The 22,141-nt window shown below is 44.2% G+C and overlaps 1 protein-coding gene across 5 annotated transcripts in view; it reads right to left on the minus strand.

The window, feature by feature from the left end:
* The window catches only part of nfkb1 (nuclear factor of kappa light polypeptide gene enhancer in B-cells 1), a 107,719-nt gene extending 87,793 nt beyond the window's left edge, over window positions 1–19,926 (minus strand). The window contains exons 1-3 of one of the 5 annotated variants that reach the window (XM_072583738.1): window positions 19,708–19,899; window positions 4,378–4,499; window positions 3,039–3,084 (exon numbers count right to left, since the gene is read on the minus strand). In XM_072583738.1, coding sequence (XP_072439839.1) covers window positions 3,039–3,080 — 42 coding nt within the window. In that variant the 5' untranslated portion in view covers window positions 3,081–3,084; window positions 4,378–4,499; window positions 19,708–19,899. Of the gene's footprint in view, window positions 1–3,038; window positions 3,085–4,377; window positions 4,500–13,528; window positions 13,547–16,073; window positions 16,092–19,707 lie in introns of those variants that run through there. The other 4 variants (XM_072583739.1, XM_072583737.1, XM_072583740.1 and 1 more) reach the window with 4 other exon arrangements.
* Window positions 19,927–22,141: the final 2,215 nt, after the last annotated feature.

Here is a 22,141-nt window from a genome sequence, read left to right on the forward strand (position 1 = left end):
TCCCACCCTACCTCTTGCAAAATGCTACCCCGCCTCCACTGTATCTGTTCCCAGGAGGACCAGTTCCACCACAAAACACACCAGATGACCTCCTTCTTTAAAGACTGCAATTCCCCTCCCACAAGGTTGATGATGCTCTCCAGCGCATCTTATCCACTTCCCGCAGCTCCGCCCTCCAACTGCAACAAGGATAGAACCCACCTGGTCCTCACCTTCCATCCCACCAATCTCCATATACATCGCATCACCCTCTGCCTTTTCTGCCACCTACAAACAGACCCCACCACCAGACTTACATTTCCCTCCCCACCCCTATCCACTTTCCGTAAAAACCGTTCCCTCTGCGACTGCCTGGTCAGGTCCACGCTCCCCCCCCCCACCCAAACAACCCACTCTCCCCTCCTGGCACCTTCCCCTGCCACCGCAGGAGTTGCAAAACCTGCGCCCACTCCTACCCCCTCATCTCCCCCCCCACCACCACCCCCCCTCCCCCCGCCCCGCCACACTTCCATGGCCCCAAAGGAGCCTTCCACACCTATCAGAGTTTCACCTGCACTTCCACATCATTTATTGTATCCGTTACTCCCGATGCGGTCTCCTCGACATTGGGGAGATGATGCCTACTTGCAGAGTGCTTCAGAGAACATCTCAGAGATACCCACACCAAACATCCTCATCACCCCATGGCCGAACACTTCAATTCCCCACCCCACTCTGCCAAGGACATGCAGGTCATGGGCTTCCTCCATCACCACTCTCTTACCACCCGACGCCTGAAAGAAGAATGCCTCATCTTCCACCTCGGGACCCACCAACCCCTTGTCATCAATGTGGATTTCACCAGTTTCCTCTTTTCCCCTTCCCCACCTTACCCCAGTTCCAATCGCCCAGCTCAGCACCATCCTCATGACCTGTCCCAACTGTCAATCTTCCTTCCCACCTACACCCTCCTCTCCAACATATCACTATTACCCACACCTCCATCCACCTATCACACCCTCAGCTACCTTCCTCCCCCACCCAGCCCCATTCCCCTCCCATTTACGTCTTCCACCCCTGAGGCTCCCAGCCTCATTCCTGATGAAGGGCTTTTGCTTGAAACGTTGACTCTCCTGCTCCTCGGATGCTGCCTGACCTGCTGTGCTTTTCCAGCACCACCCACTTGAGAATTCTTGTGTCATGACTGGCTCTAACTATGTGTTTAACCAACAGTGACCTTTCCCAACTCAGACATACCCCAATTAGCAGCTAGTAAAAAATCTCTTAACAACAGCCAAAAAATTTGGAATGGAACAAGGAGTATTCTTTCCAAAATCTCACCATTAACCAATTCTTTCAAAGTCAAAGCAAAAGAGCACTTATTCATACAAAGGGTGTGTTACCGTGGACGGACTGCTCTCTCAGTCACTTTCACTCACTAGCCTCAGTCTTTCTTCATCCAATAGCCTTCCTGAAATCTGCTTAAAGCATTTCTTCTTGAACTTTCCTTTGTTTTACTATGTTTCCATACTTGCAAAATTTTTGCTCGTGTTGAATAAACAGCCCATTTCACCAACAGTTGTCATATTGATTGGGAATCTCACCCATGCACAATTCACAGGAACTGTCAGATCAGTTCAGCTCTGCCTCCATCCATGTAGCATTGTTGAAAGGCAGGTGACAGAGCACCTTAACTTGGGCACTCACTGATCATTATGGCCATTGGAGACCTCGGCTTCTCTCCAGTGCTGGCTTCTTGTCTAGTGATGCCTTTGCTCCGTGAGGAAGCCTTTGGTTTTTGGGAGCCTTTTCCCAAGCTGCCTGTGCCCCGCTGACTGGAATTTTGCATTCCCACCCTCCTTCACCTCAGTCTTCCTGTAATGTCATTTATAATCCATCACCTCACCTCCTACATCAGCTTGAGGTTCAATGTGAAAGTTAATCTATTAAAGGTGCTGTAAAGCACCATGGGACATTTTATTTTGTTAAGGGAGTGACAGAGTTGTAAGTTGTTGGTGGGTTCTAAATAAATAATTAAAATGATCTGCAACATTTTGCAATAACTGTTCAATTACCATCACTTCAAATATTTGTGACAATCTTTCAATATTTGTTTATGACAGTATTCGACTTCTTCACCGGTGTGCTGTACTGATATAACCACATTTACCACAAAAGTACAGCCGAAATATGAAATGTTTATAATTTAAAGTGAATAGCATGTTGGGTTCTGTACTTATCAAAATGAGGGACAGCAATGGGGAAGTTAAACTCTTCTCATTTCAGATCCATGGAGTGAGCCACAGGCATCACTGTCCTGGCTAAACATTTTCCCAGTGCCTCAGCCAACAATAAGCAAGACTGAACTTTTGAAATTAATTGGAGCAATTTTTTATACTGTAGTCGGTGCTACTGAGAAGCTGTGATCAAACTTCACAACGCAAAAACATTGTAGTCCCCTCTGGAGATTTTAAGAGTATCAAGCTGATCTGATTCGGTTCTGAGGTGAAAGGGAGATTCTAAATCATGACAACACTCAGTTATTTGATGTCTTTAAATTATTCAGAATCATATTATTTTAGGTGATATTTTGTTTCTCGAATCCAGCTCATGACAGCAGAGTTTAGAACAGAGACAATTCAGCCCACTATTATTCCTATCACTACCTGCTGTTCCCCAGAATCTTGCAAATCATTCTTCTTCAAAATAGTTCTCCAATTCCCTTTCAAATGTTCTTGCTAATCTATTTCCATTGCCCTTTCAGGCAGAGCATTCCTTATCACAAAAACTGGCTGCATGTGTACAATTCTCCCCATCTTCTCTCTGGTTCATTGACTAAATATTGTCAAAGTTTGTTCTCTGCGGACTGATCATCTGCCACCGGAAACAATTTCTCCCTGTTTTGCATAATCTTGAGCAATTCTTTTCACCAGTACTGGATAATACATTTCATATATGCAAATGAATATTTGAGATTCACACCAGAGATTTGTAATTAATCATTGCACAGGTTGGTATTTACAAAACTCGATTCAAACAGAAATATTAATCCCACTTACATCAGGGACTCCAAGACGATAGGTATCCTCTTCAGCCATCATGAATCTAGGATAGGAAACAAAAAAAAAAATCCTGGCTTGTAGTTACTTTAAAATTTTAATCAGATTTAGGATTCTGCAATCAAACAGAGACCTTTGCGAACTCTCATTCACGCAAGTAACAAATGTTATCAGCTAAGAAAAACAAAGAACCGTGGATGCTACAAATCTGAATCAAAAACAAATTGCTGGAGAAACTCGGCAGGTCTGGCAGCAACTGTGGGGGGAAAGCAGAGTGACTGTTTCGGGTCCAGTGACCCTTCAGATGCTGTCAGATCTGCTGAGTTTCTCCAGCAATTCGTTTCTGATTCAAATGTTATTGACTCACTGAAAACAACACACACATTTCAATAGCAGCTTGGAGAACCTGCAGACATCCACAGTCAACGCAATATTTCTGAAGTGCAGTAAGTAGTCACTGATGTAATGTTGGAAATGCGATGGATACTCCTGCACAGCAAGTTTTCTACAAATAGTCACAAGTTCATCATCCGTTAAATGGCAACATAACAGTTTCAGAGAACAGAACATTAGGCAGGCGCTAGAACTGGTTTTCAGGTAACCGTGAACACATCATGGATTGGGTGATGTGCTCACACTCTCAAAAGGTGGCAGAGGTTAATGTTGGAAGTGCTCTACATCTGCATTTTCAACACGAATTAGAGAGAAAATAGGAGACTTTGGAATGATCTGGTTTGTTAATGACAGTGTGAAGATGTGCTTACCAGCAAACATTAAAATAAAAGTTAAGAATTGCCCCAATGCAAACAAATACTTGGCAGAATTCAAAGTTCTACTGTGACCCCTCCTCAAATTTCCCCAGTGGAGCAAGTGCACCACTCAGATATACCAATCATCACCAGAGCATTTGTCACATTCCAAAGGAAATCATCTTCCAGAGAAACAGGAACTCATTTCAGTTCAAACAAACAGTAATCCTTTGCTGCCATGAGGAAAACAAGAAGGAATCTCATCATTTGCTTATTGCAGTTGATTAGGGAGGTAAAATAATGAGAAGGTGAATCTATCAACTGACCAGGTTACACTAATGTCTACTAAAACAACACACACACACACACACACACACACACACACACACACACACACGCGCGCGCAAACAGTATACTTCACAGCATCGGGGGGGTTCCTGTGATACCACGGTAGTGCCCCTACGTCTGAGACTGGAGGCAGTGCCGAGGGAGCACCGCACAATCAGAGGGTCAGCGCCAAGGGAGCGCCGCACTGTCAACACATCCCTATTGCACCTTCCCCTGCAATCACAGAAGGTGCAAATACTTGCCTGTTTACTTTCTCCCTCCTCAGTATCCAAGGCCCCAGTGATACCTTCCAGGTGAAGCAGCACTTTACCTCCACTTTACTCAATGTAGTCTGCTCTGTTCACAGCTCACAAGGTGATCTGCTCTAAAATGGGAAGATTAAACACTGACTGGGTGACCAGTTTGCAGAACATCTACATCCTGTCATCAAAAATGACTCTGAGCTTTCACTTATCGGCCATTTCAACGTACCACCCTGTTCTCTGGCCAAAATCGCTGTCTCAGGTTTACTGCAGTGCTCCGGCAAAGCTTAGTACAAACTGGAAGATGCTGCTCTCATCTTCCAGTTGGGAATCCTGCAGCCTTCAAGGTTCAATATCGAGTTCAATAATTTCCTCCTTCATGTCCTTTATCCACCCCCCCACATCCCAGGGCCTGTCTTCACATGGGCTGCTTTCAGCACAGCCAACCCTTTCATGATCCCCATTATCAGCTTTTCTTTCTCCCTGGCTTACAATCATCCATCCTTTTATCTGACTGTTATTCTTTCTCTCTCACACTTCATCACCACCCCACCCCATTTTCAGCATTTATACTGCCTCTGCCTAGTAATACCAACTCTGAGGCAAACTCATTGAATGCGAAACATTAGTTCTGTTTCTCTCCACAGATGCTGCCAGACCTGCTGGGTTCCTCCAGCAATTTCTGTTTTTGTTTCAAATCTTCAGCATCCATAGTTCTTTGTTTTATTAATTCAATGTATTAGGTCAGTTTTTGCATGCAAATTACTTATGATATTTACTGACATTAACTCTGACTAAAACTAAAAGTATTTATATGTAAATGTGTTGGCACATTTCTGAGAGACACAATAACGGAAATGAAAGCTCTTTTCGTCATAAATTTTCACATGGAATGTGATCCTAAAAAAAACTGGATGGATGTGAATATGAATCATGCATTTCCAAGCTATGTATGTTTGTGGGTGCTCTGGGACTGAAATGGGATTGATTTTGCTTTTCTGATTAGTTTGTCAGAAGCAATCAGTTGTAAGAAAATGATAAAATGCACTTCTGATGATTGGGACAATCTCAGTGAGTTATCCTTGGTGATTCGAGCTGCTGATTTCATTACTATTCTGCAGATCACAGCACCTCAAGTGCAAATTCAAATATATTTTATGTTTTAAAAGGGTTCAGTCCTTGTCTGGGTGAAAACATTTCATGTTCTCTGCATACCACTATACCTAACCTGAAATTGATGTTCCTGTTTATGACTCCCTCAACCACAGGGGCCAATACCTTTCCATCCAACCTTATCAAGATCCCTCTTAATTTTAAACATTCTATTAGATTTCCTCTCAGCCTCCACATTCAAAAATAAACACCTTCAGCTGTTCAGTATTTCCCCATAACTAACATTCTCTAGTTCAGGCAACATCCTGGTAACTTTTTCCTGCACTATCTACTCCAATCACATCTGTCTTCTCAAGCAATGACCAGACTGTACCCAATCCTCCAGTTATCAAATAGCTCAGATTTTATACTTCTGATAAATTATCGATTTAATCTCTGACTAACTCAAGAAACAGAATACACACTGACAGAGTATAACACTGTGCATTCACTCAACAAGGAAGCTCATTACTCCAAAGGAATTCTGACAACATATCCTCCAATGCAACTACAAACAGAATAGAGAGACTGACTGGCTACATTATAATTAAGCCAACATTTAAAAGCTATGGATTGCACTAATTGGCATAGGCTGGAATCCCTGGTTCAAGGCAGCAGCTCACCAGCACCTTCTCAAGGGCAACTAGGGACGGGCAATAAATGCTGCTGTTGCCTGTGACACCCACATCCCATGAAATAAAATAAAAGTGAGTTTACAAGGGACACAATTTAACAACTGTATGCACAAACTGCTCTGCTGTCTTGGTGACTTGTGGTGTTATAGCAGGTACTGGATTAGTGGTGCTGGAAGAGCACAGCAGTTCAGGCAGCATCCAACGAGCAGCGAAATCGACGTTTCAGGCAAAAGCCCTTCATCAGGAATAAAGGCAGTGAGCCTGAAGCGGGGAGAGATGAAGGACTTTTGCCCGAAACGTCAATTTCGCTGCTCGTTGGATGCTGCCTGAACTGCTGTGCTCTTCCAGCACCACTAATCCAATATTTGGTTTCCAGCATCTGCAGCCATTGTTTTTACCGTGTTATAGCAGGTACTGATTATAATTCTCAGGTATTATTGAAATTACAGCACAGGAGGAATCTATCTTTTGTCTGTAAATGTTAACTCATCAACTGGGAATGTTTAACCTTCTTGATCTTTTCGTAAATCTTTTTACCTTCTTCCCTTTTGAAAGATTGCTTTTAAATGATGTTATACACTTTGGTTCATAGGTACTTGCAGTAAAATATTTCATTTTCCAATAAATTCCTGACGTCCTAGTTAAATCTCCTGCTGATAATCTGAAATCCGTGTACTCAAACACAGGTTCAGACTCAAACAGCTCCTCAGTATCCAGGGAATTTAAAATCAATTTCATTAAATCAAAAGCAGTGAGACGCTGGGGAAATTCTGGACCTTTAAAAAAGGTGAACTATTCAAATCAAGAACTCACATTAGTGGTTTCAAATCACAGCTATCTTAAAGGAATTTAGTAAAATTGCAAAACCAGAAGTTTCAACTTGATTGTCAATATTAGCCAATATCGAATTATGGATGCCTTATAGTTTAACAATATTTCCCCAGTGTGTGTGAATTCCAGGGTAGATTTATATAATAATTGCAGATTTATATAATAACTGCTACATTTGTGAAAACTGGTTCTATTTTGCATCTAAACTGCAGTTTGAATCATAATTCCAGGAAAAGACCATTCAAGCCATCAAACACATGAAAAATACTATCCAATTTCTTGTACAACCATGTACTCAACCCGTGATCCCACAAATTAAGCTCTGGTGTTAACTCATCTGGGCCCAGGGATTCAGCTGCAATAATCTCATTACACTTTAGACAGTACAGATCTCACCAAGGGTTCTTTCAAATGAAATATTCAAGCAAGACCCTATCTGAGCTCCCAGTGGGTGTAAAAGTGCTGTTTAAAGTGCAGCAGATGAATCTTGCTCATGTCCTGACCAATATTTATCCCTCCAAAAAAAATTCATATGGCTGTTTCTGGGATCTTGCTGTGCACAAATTGGCTGTGACACTTCCTACATTATAACAGTGAATACTCTTCAAAACAAATCAATAAATTGGCTGTAAAGCACTTTGAGACATCTTAAGTTTGTAAAATGATTTGCATAACCACAAACCCTTCCCTCATTAACAACTGGCACCACAGGTTTATCCAAGCAAAGATGGGTCAATGCATTTCAAATGTACACTGGGAAAGTTGCTTCTGGATCTATCAAAAATACATTTTTGGGGATTTCAATAACTTGGGATCTGGGCTCAGGCAGTGCTTATGTTGTCACTTTGGAAATGAAATTTTATTCATGTAAAAAAATTGGGGCATGAAGTAAACCAATCAATCAGGCAATGTCCAATTATATTTCTCCATTCAGGAGGCAGGTCTAGGCAGCTCTAGGTTTTCTGGTCTATGAAGGGTTCTTTACAACAGGGAAAAAAATACTCGCAGCAAGTGAGAAACAAACTCATCTATGCTCACCCAGCTGGAGCTAGACCCTCACTCAGCTGGAGCTAGACCCTCACCCAGCTGGTGCTAGACCCTCACCCAGCTGGAGCTAGACCCTCACCCAGCTGGAGCTAGACCCTCAACATTGAGCAGGCAGCAGGAAGCTGGGGAGAGCAGGAGCAGGCAAGGAGGGTGGGCACCCTCAACACATCCCAAAAATCATCAGGAACAATGAAGTACTTTTGAAGTGTTCTCACTGTTGTAATGTCGCATCCACTTGGTGCACAGCAATCTCCCAGTACAGCAATTTGATAATAATCAGATCAGTGGTTTTGCAATGTCTCTGAGGGATAAACATTGGCTTCAGCACATCAGGAGAACTTCCTCCTGTTCTTTTTCAAAACAGTGGCTTGGTATATTTGACATCCAGCCAAAGGAGCAGACAACGTCTTGTTTAAACATTTCACCTGAAAGCAGGTGTTCTGATGCTGCAGTGTTTTCTCAGTTGACCACTAGCCGAGATCATGGACTCAAACTCTGACGCGGTGACTTAAACCCAGGAACTTCCGAGTAAGAAATGTGGGTATTACTCCCAAACCCCACCAGTCAGCAGGCACGAATATCAAGTCTCTTTTAGGTTTCTTTGGATAACAATCTTAGCCCCAGATTTCCCTCGAGTACTCATGTATTGTGCAACATCAAATCAGAAAGAAGTATAAGGTGGGACAGTGACAGTGATTCACTGGGTTGTTCATATGGGCCCCAGGAAAGGCTCTAAACTTTCAACAGATGGACTGAAAACTTGAATGAAACTTGGCCATTTACAGGATGGTTAAAAATCAACACTCACTCCCTCACTCTAATACCAAACCCCTTCTCATCAAGAAGGAAAATCAAACGTAAAATAACTGTAACAGTTTCTGATCAGCTTTCTGGTCCTGACGCCTACAGCAAATGCTGAGAATATATCCATACTGCTAAATTATTAAGAGGCACGTGGGAGGGAGGATAATTCCTTATGGGAACACCAAAACCAGTCAGATCAAAGCTGGAGATAGACAAGAAGTCCAACCAGGGGATCAACCTTGGTTCAATGGAGAGTGCAGGAGGGCATATCAGGAGCACACCAGGCAAACCTAAAACTGGGTGTAAACCTGATGAAGCTACCAAACAGGACTTGCATGCTAAACAGGATAAGCAGCAAGTGATAGACAGAGCTAAGCCATCCCACAACCAATAGATCAGATCTAACCTCTGCAAACCTGCCACATCCAGTTGTGAATGGTGGTGGATGATTAAACAACTCACTGGAGGGGGAGACTCCACAAATATCCCCATCTTCAGTGATGGGGGAGCCCAGCACATCAGTGCAAAAGACAAGGCTGAAGTGTTCGCAGCAATCTTTAACCAGAAGTGCCGGATGGGTGATCCATCTTGGTCTCCACCAGTAGTCCCCAGCATTAGAGATACCAGACTTCTGCCAACTCAATTCACTGCATATGATATCAAGAAATGGTTTAAAGCACTGGACACTGCAAAGGCAACAGTACTGAAGACTTGTGTTCCAGAACTTGCTGTTCCTGACAAGCTGTTGCAGTACAGTTAGTGTGGCATCAAGGAGCCTGAACAAAACTGGAATCAATGGGTGTCCGGTAGCCAACTCTCCCCACTGGAGTCAGACCTGGCACATAGGAAGATGGTCGTGGTTGCTGGAGGTCAGTCATCTCAGCTCCAGGACATCTCTGCACGAGTTGAAAAAATGAGTTGGGAACGAGTTGGGAAAGATGCTGGAGTCTATTATAAAGGATGAAATTACGGCACATCTGGATAATAGTAACAGGATAGGACAGAGTCAGCATGGATTTATGAAGGGGAAATCATGCTTGACTAATCTTCTTGAATTTTTTGAGGATGTAACTCGGAAGATGGACGAGGGAGATCCAGTGGATGTAGTGTACCTGGACTTTCAGAAAGCTTTTGATAAAGTCCCACACAAGAGGTTAGTGAGTAAAATTAGGGCGCACGGGATTGGGGGCAAAGTACTAGATTGGATAGAGAATTGGTTGGCTAATAGGAAACAAAGGGTAGTGATTAACGGCTCCATTTCGAAATGGCAGGCAGTGACCAGTGGGGTACCGCAGGGATCCGTGCTGGGACCGCAGCTTTTTACAATATATGTAAATGATATAGAAGATGGTATCAGCAATAACATTAGCAAATTTGCTGATGACACAAAGCTAGGTGGTAGGGTAAAATGTGATGAGGATGTTAGGGGATTACAGGGTGACCTGGACAAGTTAGGTGAGTGGGCAGATGCATGGCAGATGCAGTTTAATGTGGATAAATGTCTGGTTATCCACTTTGGTGGCAAGAACAGGAAGGCAGATTACTACCTCAATGGTATCAAATTAGGTAAAGGGGCTGTTCAGAGAGATCTGGGTGTTCTTGTCCACCAGTCAATGAAGGCAAGCATGCAGGTACAGCAGGTCGTGAAGAAGGCTAATAGCATGCTGGCCTTCATAACAAGAGGGATTGAGTATAGAAGCAAAGAGGTGCTTCTGCAGCTGTACAGGGCCCTGGTGAGACCACACCTGGAGTACTGTGTACAGTTCTGGTCTCCAAATTTGAGGAAAGACATTCTGGCTATTGAGGGAGTGCAGCGTAGGTTCACGAGGTCAATTCCTGGAATGGCAGGATTGCCTTACACGGAAAGACTGAAGCGACTGGGCTTGTATACCCTTGAGTTTAGAAGACTGAGAGGGGATCTGATTGAAACGTATAGGCTTATGAAAGGATTGGACACTCTGGCAGGAGGGAACATATTTCCGTTGATGGGGGAGTGCCGAACCAGAGGACACAACTTAAAAATACGGGGTAGACCATTTAGGACAGAGATGAGGAGAAACTACTTCACCCAGAGAGTGGTGGCTGTGTGGAATGCTCTGCCCCAGAGGGCAGTGGAGGCCCAGTCTCTGGATTCTTTTAAGAAAGAATTGGATAGAGCTCTTAAAGATAGTGGAGTCAAGGGGTACGGAGATAAGGCTGGAACAGGATACTAATTAGGAATGATCAGCCATGATCATATTGAATGGCGGTGCAGGCTCGAAGGGCAGAATGGCCTACTCCTGCATCTATTGTCTATTGTCTATTGAGTTCCTCAGGGTTGTGTCCCAGACCTAACCATAATAATTAGACAATAGACAATAGACAATAGATGCAGGAGTAGGCCATTCTGCCCTTCGAGCCTGCACCGCCATTCAATATGATCATGGCTGATCATTCCTAATTAGTATCCTGTTCCAGCCTTATCTCCGTACCCCTTGACTCCACTATCTTTAAGAGCTCTATCCAATTCTTTCTTAAAAGAATCCAGAGACTGGGCCTCCACTGCCCTCTGGGGCAGAGCATTCCACACAGCCACCACTCTCTGGGTGAAGTAGTTTCTCCTCATCTCTGTCCTAAATGGTCTACCCCGTATTTTTAAGTTGTGTCCTCTGGTTCGGCACTCCCCCATCAACGGAAATATGTTCCCTCCTGCCAGAGTGTCCAATCCTTTCATAAGCCTATACGTTTCAATCAGATCCCCTCTCAGTCTTCTAAACTCAAGGGTATACAAGCCCAGTCGCTTCAGTCTTTCCGTGTAAGGCAATCCTGCCATTCCAGGAATTGACCTCGTGAACCTACGCTGCACTCCCTCAATAGCCAGAATGTCTTTCCTCAAATTTGGAGACCAGAACTGTACACAGTACTCCAGGTGTGGTCTCACCAGGGCCCTGTACAGCTGCAGAAGCACCTCTTTGCTTCTATACTCAATCCCTCTTGTTATGAAGGCCAGCATGCTATTAGCCTTCTTCACGACCTGCTGTACCTGCATGCTTGCCTTCATTGACTGGTGGACAAGAACACCCAGATCTCTCTGAACAGCCCCTTTACCTAATTTGATACCATTGAGGTAGTAATCTGCCTTCCTGTTCTTGCCACCAAAGTGGATAACCAGACATTTATCCACATTAAACTGCATCTGCCATGCATCTGCCCACTCACCTAACTTGTCCAGGTCACCCTGTAATCCCCTATCTTCAGTTCCTTCATCAATGACCTTCCCTCCATCAAAGGTCAGAGGTGAGGATGATTGTACAATGTTCAGCACCATTTATGATTCAAGATACCAAAGCAGTCCATGTTCAAATGCAACAAGGTCTGGACAATATCTAGGCTTGGGCTGACAAGTGGAAATACCATTTGCACCATACAAATGCCAGGCTCTGACCATCTCCAATAACAGATAATCTAACCACCATCCTTGGCATTCAATGGTGTTACCATCACTGAATTGCCTACTATCAACATCCTGGAGATTACTATTAATCAGAATCTCAACTGGACTATCAATATGCATGCACTAGCTCCAACAGCAAGTCAGAGGCTAGGAATACTGTGGCAAGTAACTCACCAAACCCTGACTCCCCAAACCCTGCCCACTATCTACAAAGCACAAGTGATGAGTGTGATGGAATACTCCCCATTTGCCCTGGATGGGTGTAGCTCCAACAACACTCAAGAAGCTCAACACCACCAGACAAAGCAGTCACTTGGTTGGCACCACATCCACAATCATCCAATCCCTCCACCACCGAAACTCAGTAGCAGCCGTGTGTAACATCTACAAGATGCTCTGCAGAAATTCACAAGAGGTTTCTTACTCAGCACCTTCCAAGCCCACAGCCACTTCCATATAGAAGGACAAAAGCAGCAGATACACAGGAATACGACCCCCTGCAAGTTCCACTCCAAGCCACTCACCATCCTGACTTGGAAACACATCCGCCACTCCTTCAGTGTCACTGGGTCGGAATCCTGGGATTCCCTCCCTCTTCGTGTGGCGGCTGTACCCACAGCAGGTGAATTGCATTGGTTCAGGAAGGTAGTTCACCACCACCTTCTCAAGGGGCAACTAGGAATGGGCAACAAACTTCGGCCCCAATCAACAATACCTATGTAGCAAGAGTAAATACAAATAGTTGATAGTCTAGCAGGAATCCAACCAGTAATCAGCTGCCCATGTGAAGATGCCTTCAACGAATTGCAAAAATCCATATCTTTTCACTTTTTGATATTTTTGATTGTGAACTGAAATGGAAAATAACTGTCTGAAAAGCCAAGCATTGTAGATAGAAATGCTGCATATTGTAAAAGGAAGTTACTATCACTTATTTTAAGTGGTATTTACATTGTTGCTGGTTCGAGTAGTGGAGGAAGGTTACTGCAGTTGGACAGACACCAGGACTGTGTGTAAAGTGAGATTCAGCCAGTAAAAAGAGCTGATTCATCTCTGACATGATGACTAGTTGTTGATGACAAAGACTTCCTCCTACAAACAATTATGTAATTGCCTCTCATGTAAGTGAACAGCTTGAGGGTGTGAATGATATGGGCAGGAACCTCTGGACTTCAAAAATGGAAGTGGCCTTTCTCCCTTGCAGTGAAAGTATCTAAAGCTTGAAGAAAGTCAGTTTATTTTCCCTCACCAGTTTCTGGGAGCTGTAGCTTTTAACCAGTGGCTTGGAGACTTTGCAAATTATGAACCAGTCACTGTGTGCCACCTGCAAGGACTTGAAAAGTACCTGGAGAAGAGAGATCAATGAACAATAACTCCTGACAATCAGAAGAATTACTCAGTGAACCCTGAGGACAAGGACCATTGAACTACCTTCACAGTTTTACCTTTCATCTATAACACTAACATTGTTTTCTGTTTGTGTTTAACTGTAGACAGGGAGTTTTATGAGGTGGTTAGAATTTTAACTCTGCCTTAAATAAAACAAAGCACTGATGCTGGAAATCTGAAACAAAAGCAGAAATTGGAGAAACTCAGCAGGTCTGACAGCATTTTTGGAGAGAAAGCAGAGTTAACATTTTGAGTCCAGTGCTCCTTCTTCAGAACTATAGCAGCTAGGAAAATGTAAGTGTATGCTGAAGAAATCAGTTGGGGAGGAGAAGGACTAAATGAATAGATGGAGACAGAGCCCATAGAGTTAGAATGATAGTTAGGCAGAGAAAGAGATGGATGATAGCAAGCCAGGGAGGAAGAAAACTGATAATGGGGACCATGAGTGGGTGACAATTGGTCAGCTATCAGCAGTCTGTGTAATGACAGTGCTTGGGTGTTAGGGTGGGTGAAGGACGTAGAAAGAAGTGTTTGGGCCCTAAAATTATTTAACTTGATATTGAGTCCAAAAGGCAGCAGAGTCTGCAAGTGGAAAATGCGATGCTGGCTGAAACTAAAACAGGAATTGCTGCAGAAACTGGAGAAACGGCATACCTTGATAAAATGTTTAACTTTAGTGGCAACTCTGGGAACACTGGTCCAGGTTTACAGAACGCTCCCTCAGGGAGGCGTAACACGATTATCACCAAGAAGGAGTCTAATGGCCCTGTGGATGTGAATTTGAGATGAAGGAGCTTCCGCACTGACTGACCTTGACCTTGACCATGACACAGTTTTCCCCTCTCTGGTGAATTCACCCTCCCACCTCAGCCCCACTCTTATTAACAAGCAGACTGGTCAATCAATTGCCCACAGACCTCCCATTCCTGAATTAAAAAAAACACACCATGGCAGATTCCCACTGCTGGCTGAAGGCAATCACTGAGCCAACCAAACGTGAGTGCAGCTGATTGAAAAAATGACATTTAAAATCTCTTCACGCGATGTGGGCGTCACTGGCAAGGCCAGTATTTATTGCTTCTCCCTAGTGTCCCCAGTTTTTGTTTAAATATATGTTTAAGCTGGGTTTATTAGCATAAACTCAGAGTATGAAACAGTAACTCTGATGACGTAATGGTAACTGACGATGTAACATTAACTCTGAGGATGTAACAGTCACTCGGAGGAACTGGAAGAAGAATTTCATCTGGTGTCAACTCATTTTAATTTCTTGATGAGCACGTGGGTGAAAGGCTATCGGGAGGGTTGTGTGTAGACAGAAGCGGGCAGTAATCAGATCAGACATGATCACATTGACTGATACAACTGGCTCAAGATGCCAAGTGACCTTCTGTTGCTCCAAACTCATCTGTTCATATGAACCCATTCTGTGTCACAACACTGTGCAGAGAAACTACGCAGGAAGCCATTCAGAGACTTGGTGCTGCATTGTTTTGTCGTCAGAATCTCTTATGATCTGGAAAACAGTCTATCTCCCTCTGAGTGGGTAAACTGCTTGTTGAAACCAGATATATCGTGCCCACATGATGGGGGATGGGAAATGCCTCTGTAACACATCCAGGAAGTAATGTCTGCATCTTCGTTCTAAACCAATGGTGTGTCTGCAGTGTTTTTACGAGTTCCTCCTGTTGCTGCGCAAGATACTTCCAGGATAGAAATCTGATTTCTGAAATATCCCTTTGCACAAAACTAATCTTCTGAAGAATTGAGCAGTGAATGTGACACAAGTAACTGTTTCTTTTAATAATTATATACTTTCTCACACAGAGAAATATCACATAGTTTAGTATGGAAACAGTTGTAGTAACTGGCTTTCAGTTCGTACAGGAAATATTTGATTGGGCTCCATTCATCACTGACCCCTTTTCATCACTGCTACATATATTTAACAAGGCAAACCTGCATTTGTATAGTGCCCTCAATAACCTCAGGTGCAAAATCCAATGTAGAACACTTTGTCAGTGAAATCACTGTTGTAACGTAGGGCTAAGGCAGACAATTGTCAACAGCAAGATCCCATCGCAGCAATGCAGGAATGAGCAGATCATTTTCTTCATCAGTATTGGGTGTAGCATCAATATAGATCAGACTGAGGGTACCCCTCACCCACACCACCCCAACTTCACTGTCACATTTCTTCAATACAAACCTGGGGGATCTTTACAAATTACCAGCAGGTTTAATGTGTGATGACTTTAACTTTGTGAAATTTTTATAACTTAGTGAAATCAGTTCCTCAGTTTCCACACTTAAAATACATACAGTCTGTTCTGCTATAACATTATCTGACCATAATGTGATTGAAGAATTTAGGCCATTATTTGTAGAATGCGAACTTTCCTTACCTGGATTAGCTAAAACATGACTCTCGTGTCATTGGTTTAAATGGTGCTGCTATTATGCAATTTTCTTACAATGCAGGATCGTACAGGAATGGAATTATCGCGTTAAATCAAAACAGACTCTACTTGATTTTGATCTGTAACCTAAAACTGACAAAATGGATATGCAGCTCCAAAGGTTCCAACAACATTCATCTCATGTATTTCTGCCTATATTTCCTGGTGTCACTGACTGAGCAGAGACTGAGCAAAATAAAGCCAAGCAGCAGATTCAACTGGTGTCATTGACGAAACATCTCGGAACAAACTGAGCAGCATCATAGACTCACTACTCAGATCAGGAGACTATTCCACCCCTCAGGCCTGTCTCAGAATTCAGCTAGATCACGGCTGAACTGAATTTTATCTTCACCATTTATTATAGAACATAGAAAAGTACAGCACAGAACTGGCCCTTTGGCCTACAATGTTGTGCCGAGGTTTAATCCTAATGTAAAATATAGTAACTTAACCTACACACTCCTCAATTCACTGCTATCCATGTGCATGTCCAACAATCCAATGTCCCCAATGACTCTGCTTCCACCACCACTCCTAGCAACGCATTCCATAAATTCACGACCTACCTCTGACGTCTCCTTTATACCTTCCTCCTAATATCTTCTAAACTATGACTCCTCGTACTAATTAATCTTGCCCTGGGGAAAAGTCTCTGACTATTGACTCGATCTATTCCACTCATTATATTGTATACCTCAATCAGGTCTCCTCTCTTCCTCCTTCTCTCCAGAGAGAAAGGTCCAAGCTTATTCAACCTTTCTTCATAAGGCAAGCCCTCCAGTCCAGGCAGCAGCCTGGTAAACCTTCTTTGCACCCTCTCCAAAGCCTCTGTATCTTTCCTATAGTAGGGCGACCAGAACTGGACATAATATTCCAAGTGTGGTCTCACCAGGGACTTTGAGAGCTGCAACAAAACCTCGCGCTCTTAAACTCGATCTCCCTGTTAATGAAAGCCAAAACACCATATGCTTTCTTAACAACCCTAACCACTTGGGTGGCAACTTTGAGGGATCTATGTACTTGCACACCCAGATCCCTCTGTTCCTCCACACTACCAAGAATCCTGTCTTTAATCCTATATTCAGCATTCGAGTTTGACCTTCCAAAATGCATCACTTAGCATTTATCCAGGTTGAACACCATCTGCCATTTCTCAGCCCAGCTCTGCATCCTGTGTGCGTTGCACTGCAGCATGCAGTAGCCCTCGATACTATCGACGACACCCCCAACCTTTGTGTCATCTGCAAATTTACTAACCCACTTCTCAACCTCCTCATCCAAATCATTTATAAAAACTACAAAGAGCAGAGGCCCAAGAAACAGAACCCTGCGGGACCCCACTCAACACTGATCTCCAGGCAGAATACTTTCTAAAGGAGAAATGCAAATACATTACAGGTGGATTGGAGGAGGACGTTTTTTAAGATTGACACCTCGAATGAGCAGATTTTTGAGGATAGTTTGTTTCCACTAGAGGTTAGAAGACTGAGGAGTGACTTGATTGAAGTGTATTAGATACTCGATGGTGTGTTGACAAGGTGGATGTAGAAAAGATCAGAACTAGGGAGAATGGTTTTAAAATTAGAGGGTCACCCTTTTAGGACATGTGAGATTTTTTTTCCCTCCCAAACAGTTGACTCTAGAGTTGTTTGCCTCAGAAGGCAATAGGATCATTGACTATGTTTGAGGCAAAGGTGGATTGATTCTGAGGTTATTAGGGGGAACGTGGAAGTCAAAACACAAACAGATCAGCCAAAATGTTACTGAACGATGAAGCAAGTTGAGGGGCTGAATGGCCTATTCCTATTCCGATGTTACAAGGTGGTATTAACCTACCTTGGATTAATCATTAGCTTTATCCAATTTCCCATTGACACGCTGTCCCTCAGTGACATCATATAAAAGTAGTATTCATTTTCACATGTTCTATGACAATCCCAGCTTAACCTCGCCACTAGCTCTCTCAAATTTTCCACTGTCTCTAAACTACCAGACTGTTTAGTTAACATCCAGAACTAGAGCAGCAGAATTTCCCTCTAATTAAACATCGGAAAGTCATTGGTTTAAGTTCTCACTCCAAACAATGTTCCCTCATGCCCAACGCTCCCCACCCCGGCCCTGACAACACTGTGGGATTAAGCCAGTCACAGCCGCATGGTTTCTCATGAAATCCTGATTCTGACTCTTAGTTTGCACCATCAAGACCACAAAAAGCTGCCTGGATCACTCCTGAACATCTTTACCCAGTAACCACTAACTGAGAGACAGGGCACACACATGCACACATCACCCTGTAACACACAACCTGAAAACACTCGACATATCACAATAAGCAGCTAAAGTACGTGGTTTACTTCTCAACAACTTTGAGCTTCAATATCATTCACAGCACATCCTTGAGTAATCAAAAAAGCTAATTTCTAAAAATTACACAATTAAAACCAATTTATGTAGCAATATTACATATGCTACAATTTGGCATTGACAAGAATTCCCACTGTTAATCCAACTGTCACTTTCATTTCTTCATCAATTGTGATGAATGAAACCGTTAAATATCACCATAATTTAAGACACTCAGAATCAGCCTTTTCACACTGCCCCAATCTAATAATCAACTCAGCCCAACATTAAGAGACCTACAGATTTCACCTGTCAACTATAATTTACCTGCCCCTCAGCCCTCTGCACTTTTCATTTTTAGTTACAAAAGCTGAAATTCTATGAACCATTTGGAGGCCTTATCTTAGCAAAAATATCCTGATATTGGAGGCAATCAAAGGAAGGTTCACTTGGCTGATCCAGGATATGGAGGGATTGTCTGATGAGGAGTGGTTGAGTAGGTTAGAATTTAGAGGAATGAGAGACAACCTTAGAATCACAGCGTCAAGAGATTTACAATACAAAACTAGGCCTATTGGTCCATAAATCTATGCTGGTCAAACAACCTATTTTAATCCCATTTTCCAGCACTGGGCCCTTGCATGACTTGACATCACAAGTGCACATCAAAATGCTTATTAAATGTTTCTTAACAGTTTCTGCATTTACCATGCTTACATGCAATGACAGGCAGATTTTTAAGCAGTAAGAGAATGAAGGGTTATGGAAAAAAGGCAGGAAAGTGAAGTTGAGGATAACCGTGATCTCAATGAAGGGGGTAGGGTACTCGACGGACCGAATGGCCTACTTCAGGTCCTGCTTTTTATGGTCTTCCGAATGAACATCAATACAACACATCTCATCACCAGCACAAGGACAAAACACCTTAAACAATATCTAGTTGAAGGACAAGGAGAAAGTAACATTTAAAAACACTAAGAAAATGGGTTTTTAAAGGGAGAAAGCGGAGTGAGGCATTGAGGGAGGGAAGTGAAGGGGAGGAATTGAGAGTGACAGAGGGGACTGAGAGAGAGACTTAGGCGTAAACTCGGGCCTTCCGCGGCCGCCCCGCACTGAAGCAAATGTCGATGTGGAGTGTGAGTGAGGAGGAGGAAGGGTGAGGGAGCTGTCAGACTGAGGAGTGAGGGAGTGAGGAGAGGCACCGGCAACGAGCCCTCCTCTGGGGTTTACTCACCATCCAAGAGGATCCTCCAGCGGCTACAAAGTAACAACTTGCAACAACAAAGTATCAAGACACAAGTTACAATGTATTCCTCACTCGCAATCCGCTGGCCCCACTCACCACTCCATACACACAGCGGACTCTCTCCGCTTCCCGGGGCCGAGTGCTCCCCGGCTGGAAATTCCCCGCACGCCCGCCCGGGACCGTCAGCCCCGCCTGGCGGCAACCAGCGGGCACTGCAGCCCCCTTGCTCCCCCTGGAGGCAACAAGAGCGAACTGCAGCCCCCTACCCCTAGGGACAACCAGGAGAATCTGCAACCTCACCACCCCCGCCCCGGGCGCTACCAGCAGGAACTGCAGTCCCCCTCACTCTCCCTGGTGGCAACTCAGGAGGACTGCAACCCTCTCCCTGGGAGCAATCTGGGGGTTCTGCAGCCCCCTCACTCCCCCGGGGGGGGGGGGGGGGGGAGCAAACCAGGGGAACGGCAGGCCCCTCACTCCCCCTGGGGGTAATCGGGGGAATTGCAGCCCCCTCAATCACCCTGGGGGCAGCCTGGGGGAACTGCAGCCTCCTCACTGCACCGCTGACAACAGAGGATACTTCCGCTTCCTCATTCTACCTGGGGCCAACAGAGATTGTTGCAGCCCCCCTTACTCTCCCTGCGTCTTCAATCTCCTCTAACCCTGGGACAAGCTGGGGTTCCTGCCTCTGGTGGAAGTGCATCCCTGTCACTCCCCTCAAGGGCTTCTGCAGCCTCCCCGCTCCATCACGTCAACCTGGGGGACTGCAGCTCCCTCATCCTCCCTGGTGGCAACGAACAGATGTGCAAATCCCTCACAGCTACAGGAACTACTTTAACACCTTCGGAACAACCTGGCATCGGCAGCCCTCTCGCTCTCCTTTTGGAAACTGTAGCCTCCTGAATCTCCACCTTTGGAGCTTACCAGGGAAGTGCCTCCCTTAACTGCAGAAACAAGCTAAGGTGTTATACCCACTTGCCAGCACCCATCTACAAGGAGAATGTGGGGGCAGGGTACTCATGGCAGAGTGAGGAGTTTGCAATTCTCCTTGTTCCCCCCAGGGGGAGTGATGGGGCTGCAGTTCCCAATGGGGGGGAATGGCTGGCTGGTTTCAAACAGAAAGGAGGGGAGTGAGAGTAAAAGATTGTTTTCAGAGTGACTGTAAGTGGGAAATAGTTTTCCAAATTCATGCAACTCTCTGAGAGAAAAACAATCCCTTAAGGTCTGTCCTAAAAGAGTATCCCCTAAATTTGAAACAGTGTCTCCCAGTTCTGAAGGAGCAAATTACTGCAGATGCTGGAATCGTATTGAAAACAACAAATGCTGGAGATCACAGCAGGTCAGACAGTATCCATGGAGAGAGTCATGGCCTGCTGTGCATTTCCAGCACCACACTCTTGATTCTAATCTCCAGCATCTGCAGTACTCACTTTCTCCTCCATGGAGAGAGAGCAAGATAACGTTTCGAGTTTCGATGACTCCTCATTAGTGTCTGACCTGCTGTGATCTCCAACATTCGTTGTTTTCTCCCAGTTCTGAACTCACTCCCAAGAGGAAACATGTTTGCTCAAACCACCTCACAGAGTCTATTCAGAATCTTACACATTTAAATCATCACCTCTCATTCTTCTAAACTCTGCTGAAAACAAGCCCAGGAGAAAGTGAGGACTGCAGATGTTGGAGATCAGAGTCGAGAGTGTGGTGCTGGAAAAGCACAGCAGGTCAGGCAGCATCCGAGGAGCAGGAGAGTCAACGTTTTGGGCATAAGCCCTTCATCAGGAATGAGGCTTGGAAACAAGCCCAGTCTATCAAACCTAGCCTCATAAGACAATCCACTTATTCCACATATTTATTTAGTTCTTAAGAAAGGTTACTGGAACTAAACCATTAACTCTGCTTTGTCTCCATAGACATTGCCAGACCTGATGAGTTTTTCCAGCAATTTCTGTTTTTGTATCAATTTAGTAAACCTCTGCTCAACTACCTCCAATGTGTTTAAATCTTTCTCCAAAGAAGGTGACTGAAACTGCATATAGTATTTGAGATGTGGTCTCACCAATACCCTGTGAATAGAAGCATAACGTAAGACTATAAGATTGTAAGACAGGAACATAATTAGGCCATTTAGCTCATCGAGTCTCCTCCACCATTCGATCATTACTGAGATGTTTGTCACCCCATTCTCCTGCCTTCTTCCCAAAACCTGATTTCCTTACTAGTCAAGAACCTGTCTATCTCTGTCTTAAAGAGACTGAATGACTTGGCCTCCAGAGCCCTCTGTGGTGATGACTTCCACAGATTCCCCACACTCCCGCAGAAGAAATTACTCCTCATCTCAGTTCTAAAGGGTCATCCCTTCACTCTGAGGCTGTACCCTCAGGTCCTAGTCTCGCCTACTAGTGGAAACATCTTCTCCATGTCCAGT

The sequence above is a fragment of the Chiloscyllium punctatum genome, chromosome 14 (genome assembly GCF_047496795.1).
Source record: "Chiloscyllium punctatum isolate Juve2018m chromosome 14, sChiPun1.3, whole genome shotgun sequence".
In the NCBI taxonomy this organism is placed as follows: Eukaryota; Metazoa; Chordata; class Chondrichthyes; order Orectolobiformes; family Hemiscylliidae; genus Chiloscyllium; species Chiloscyllium punctatum.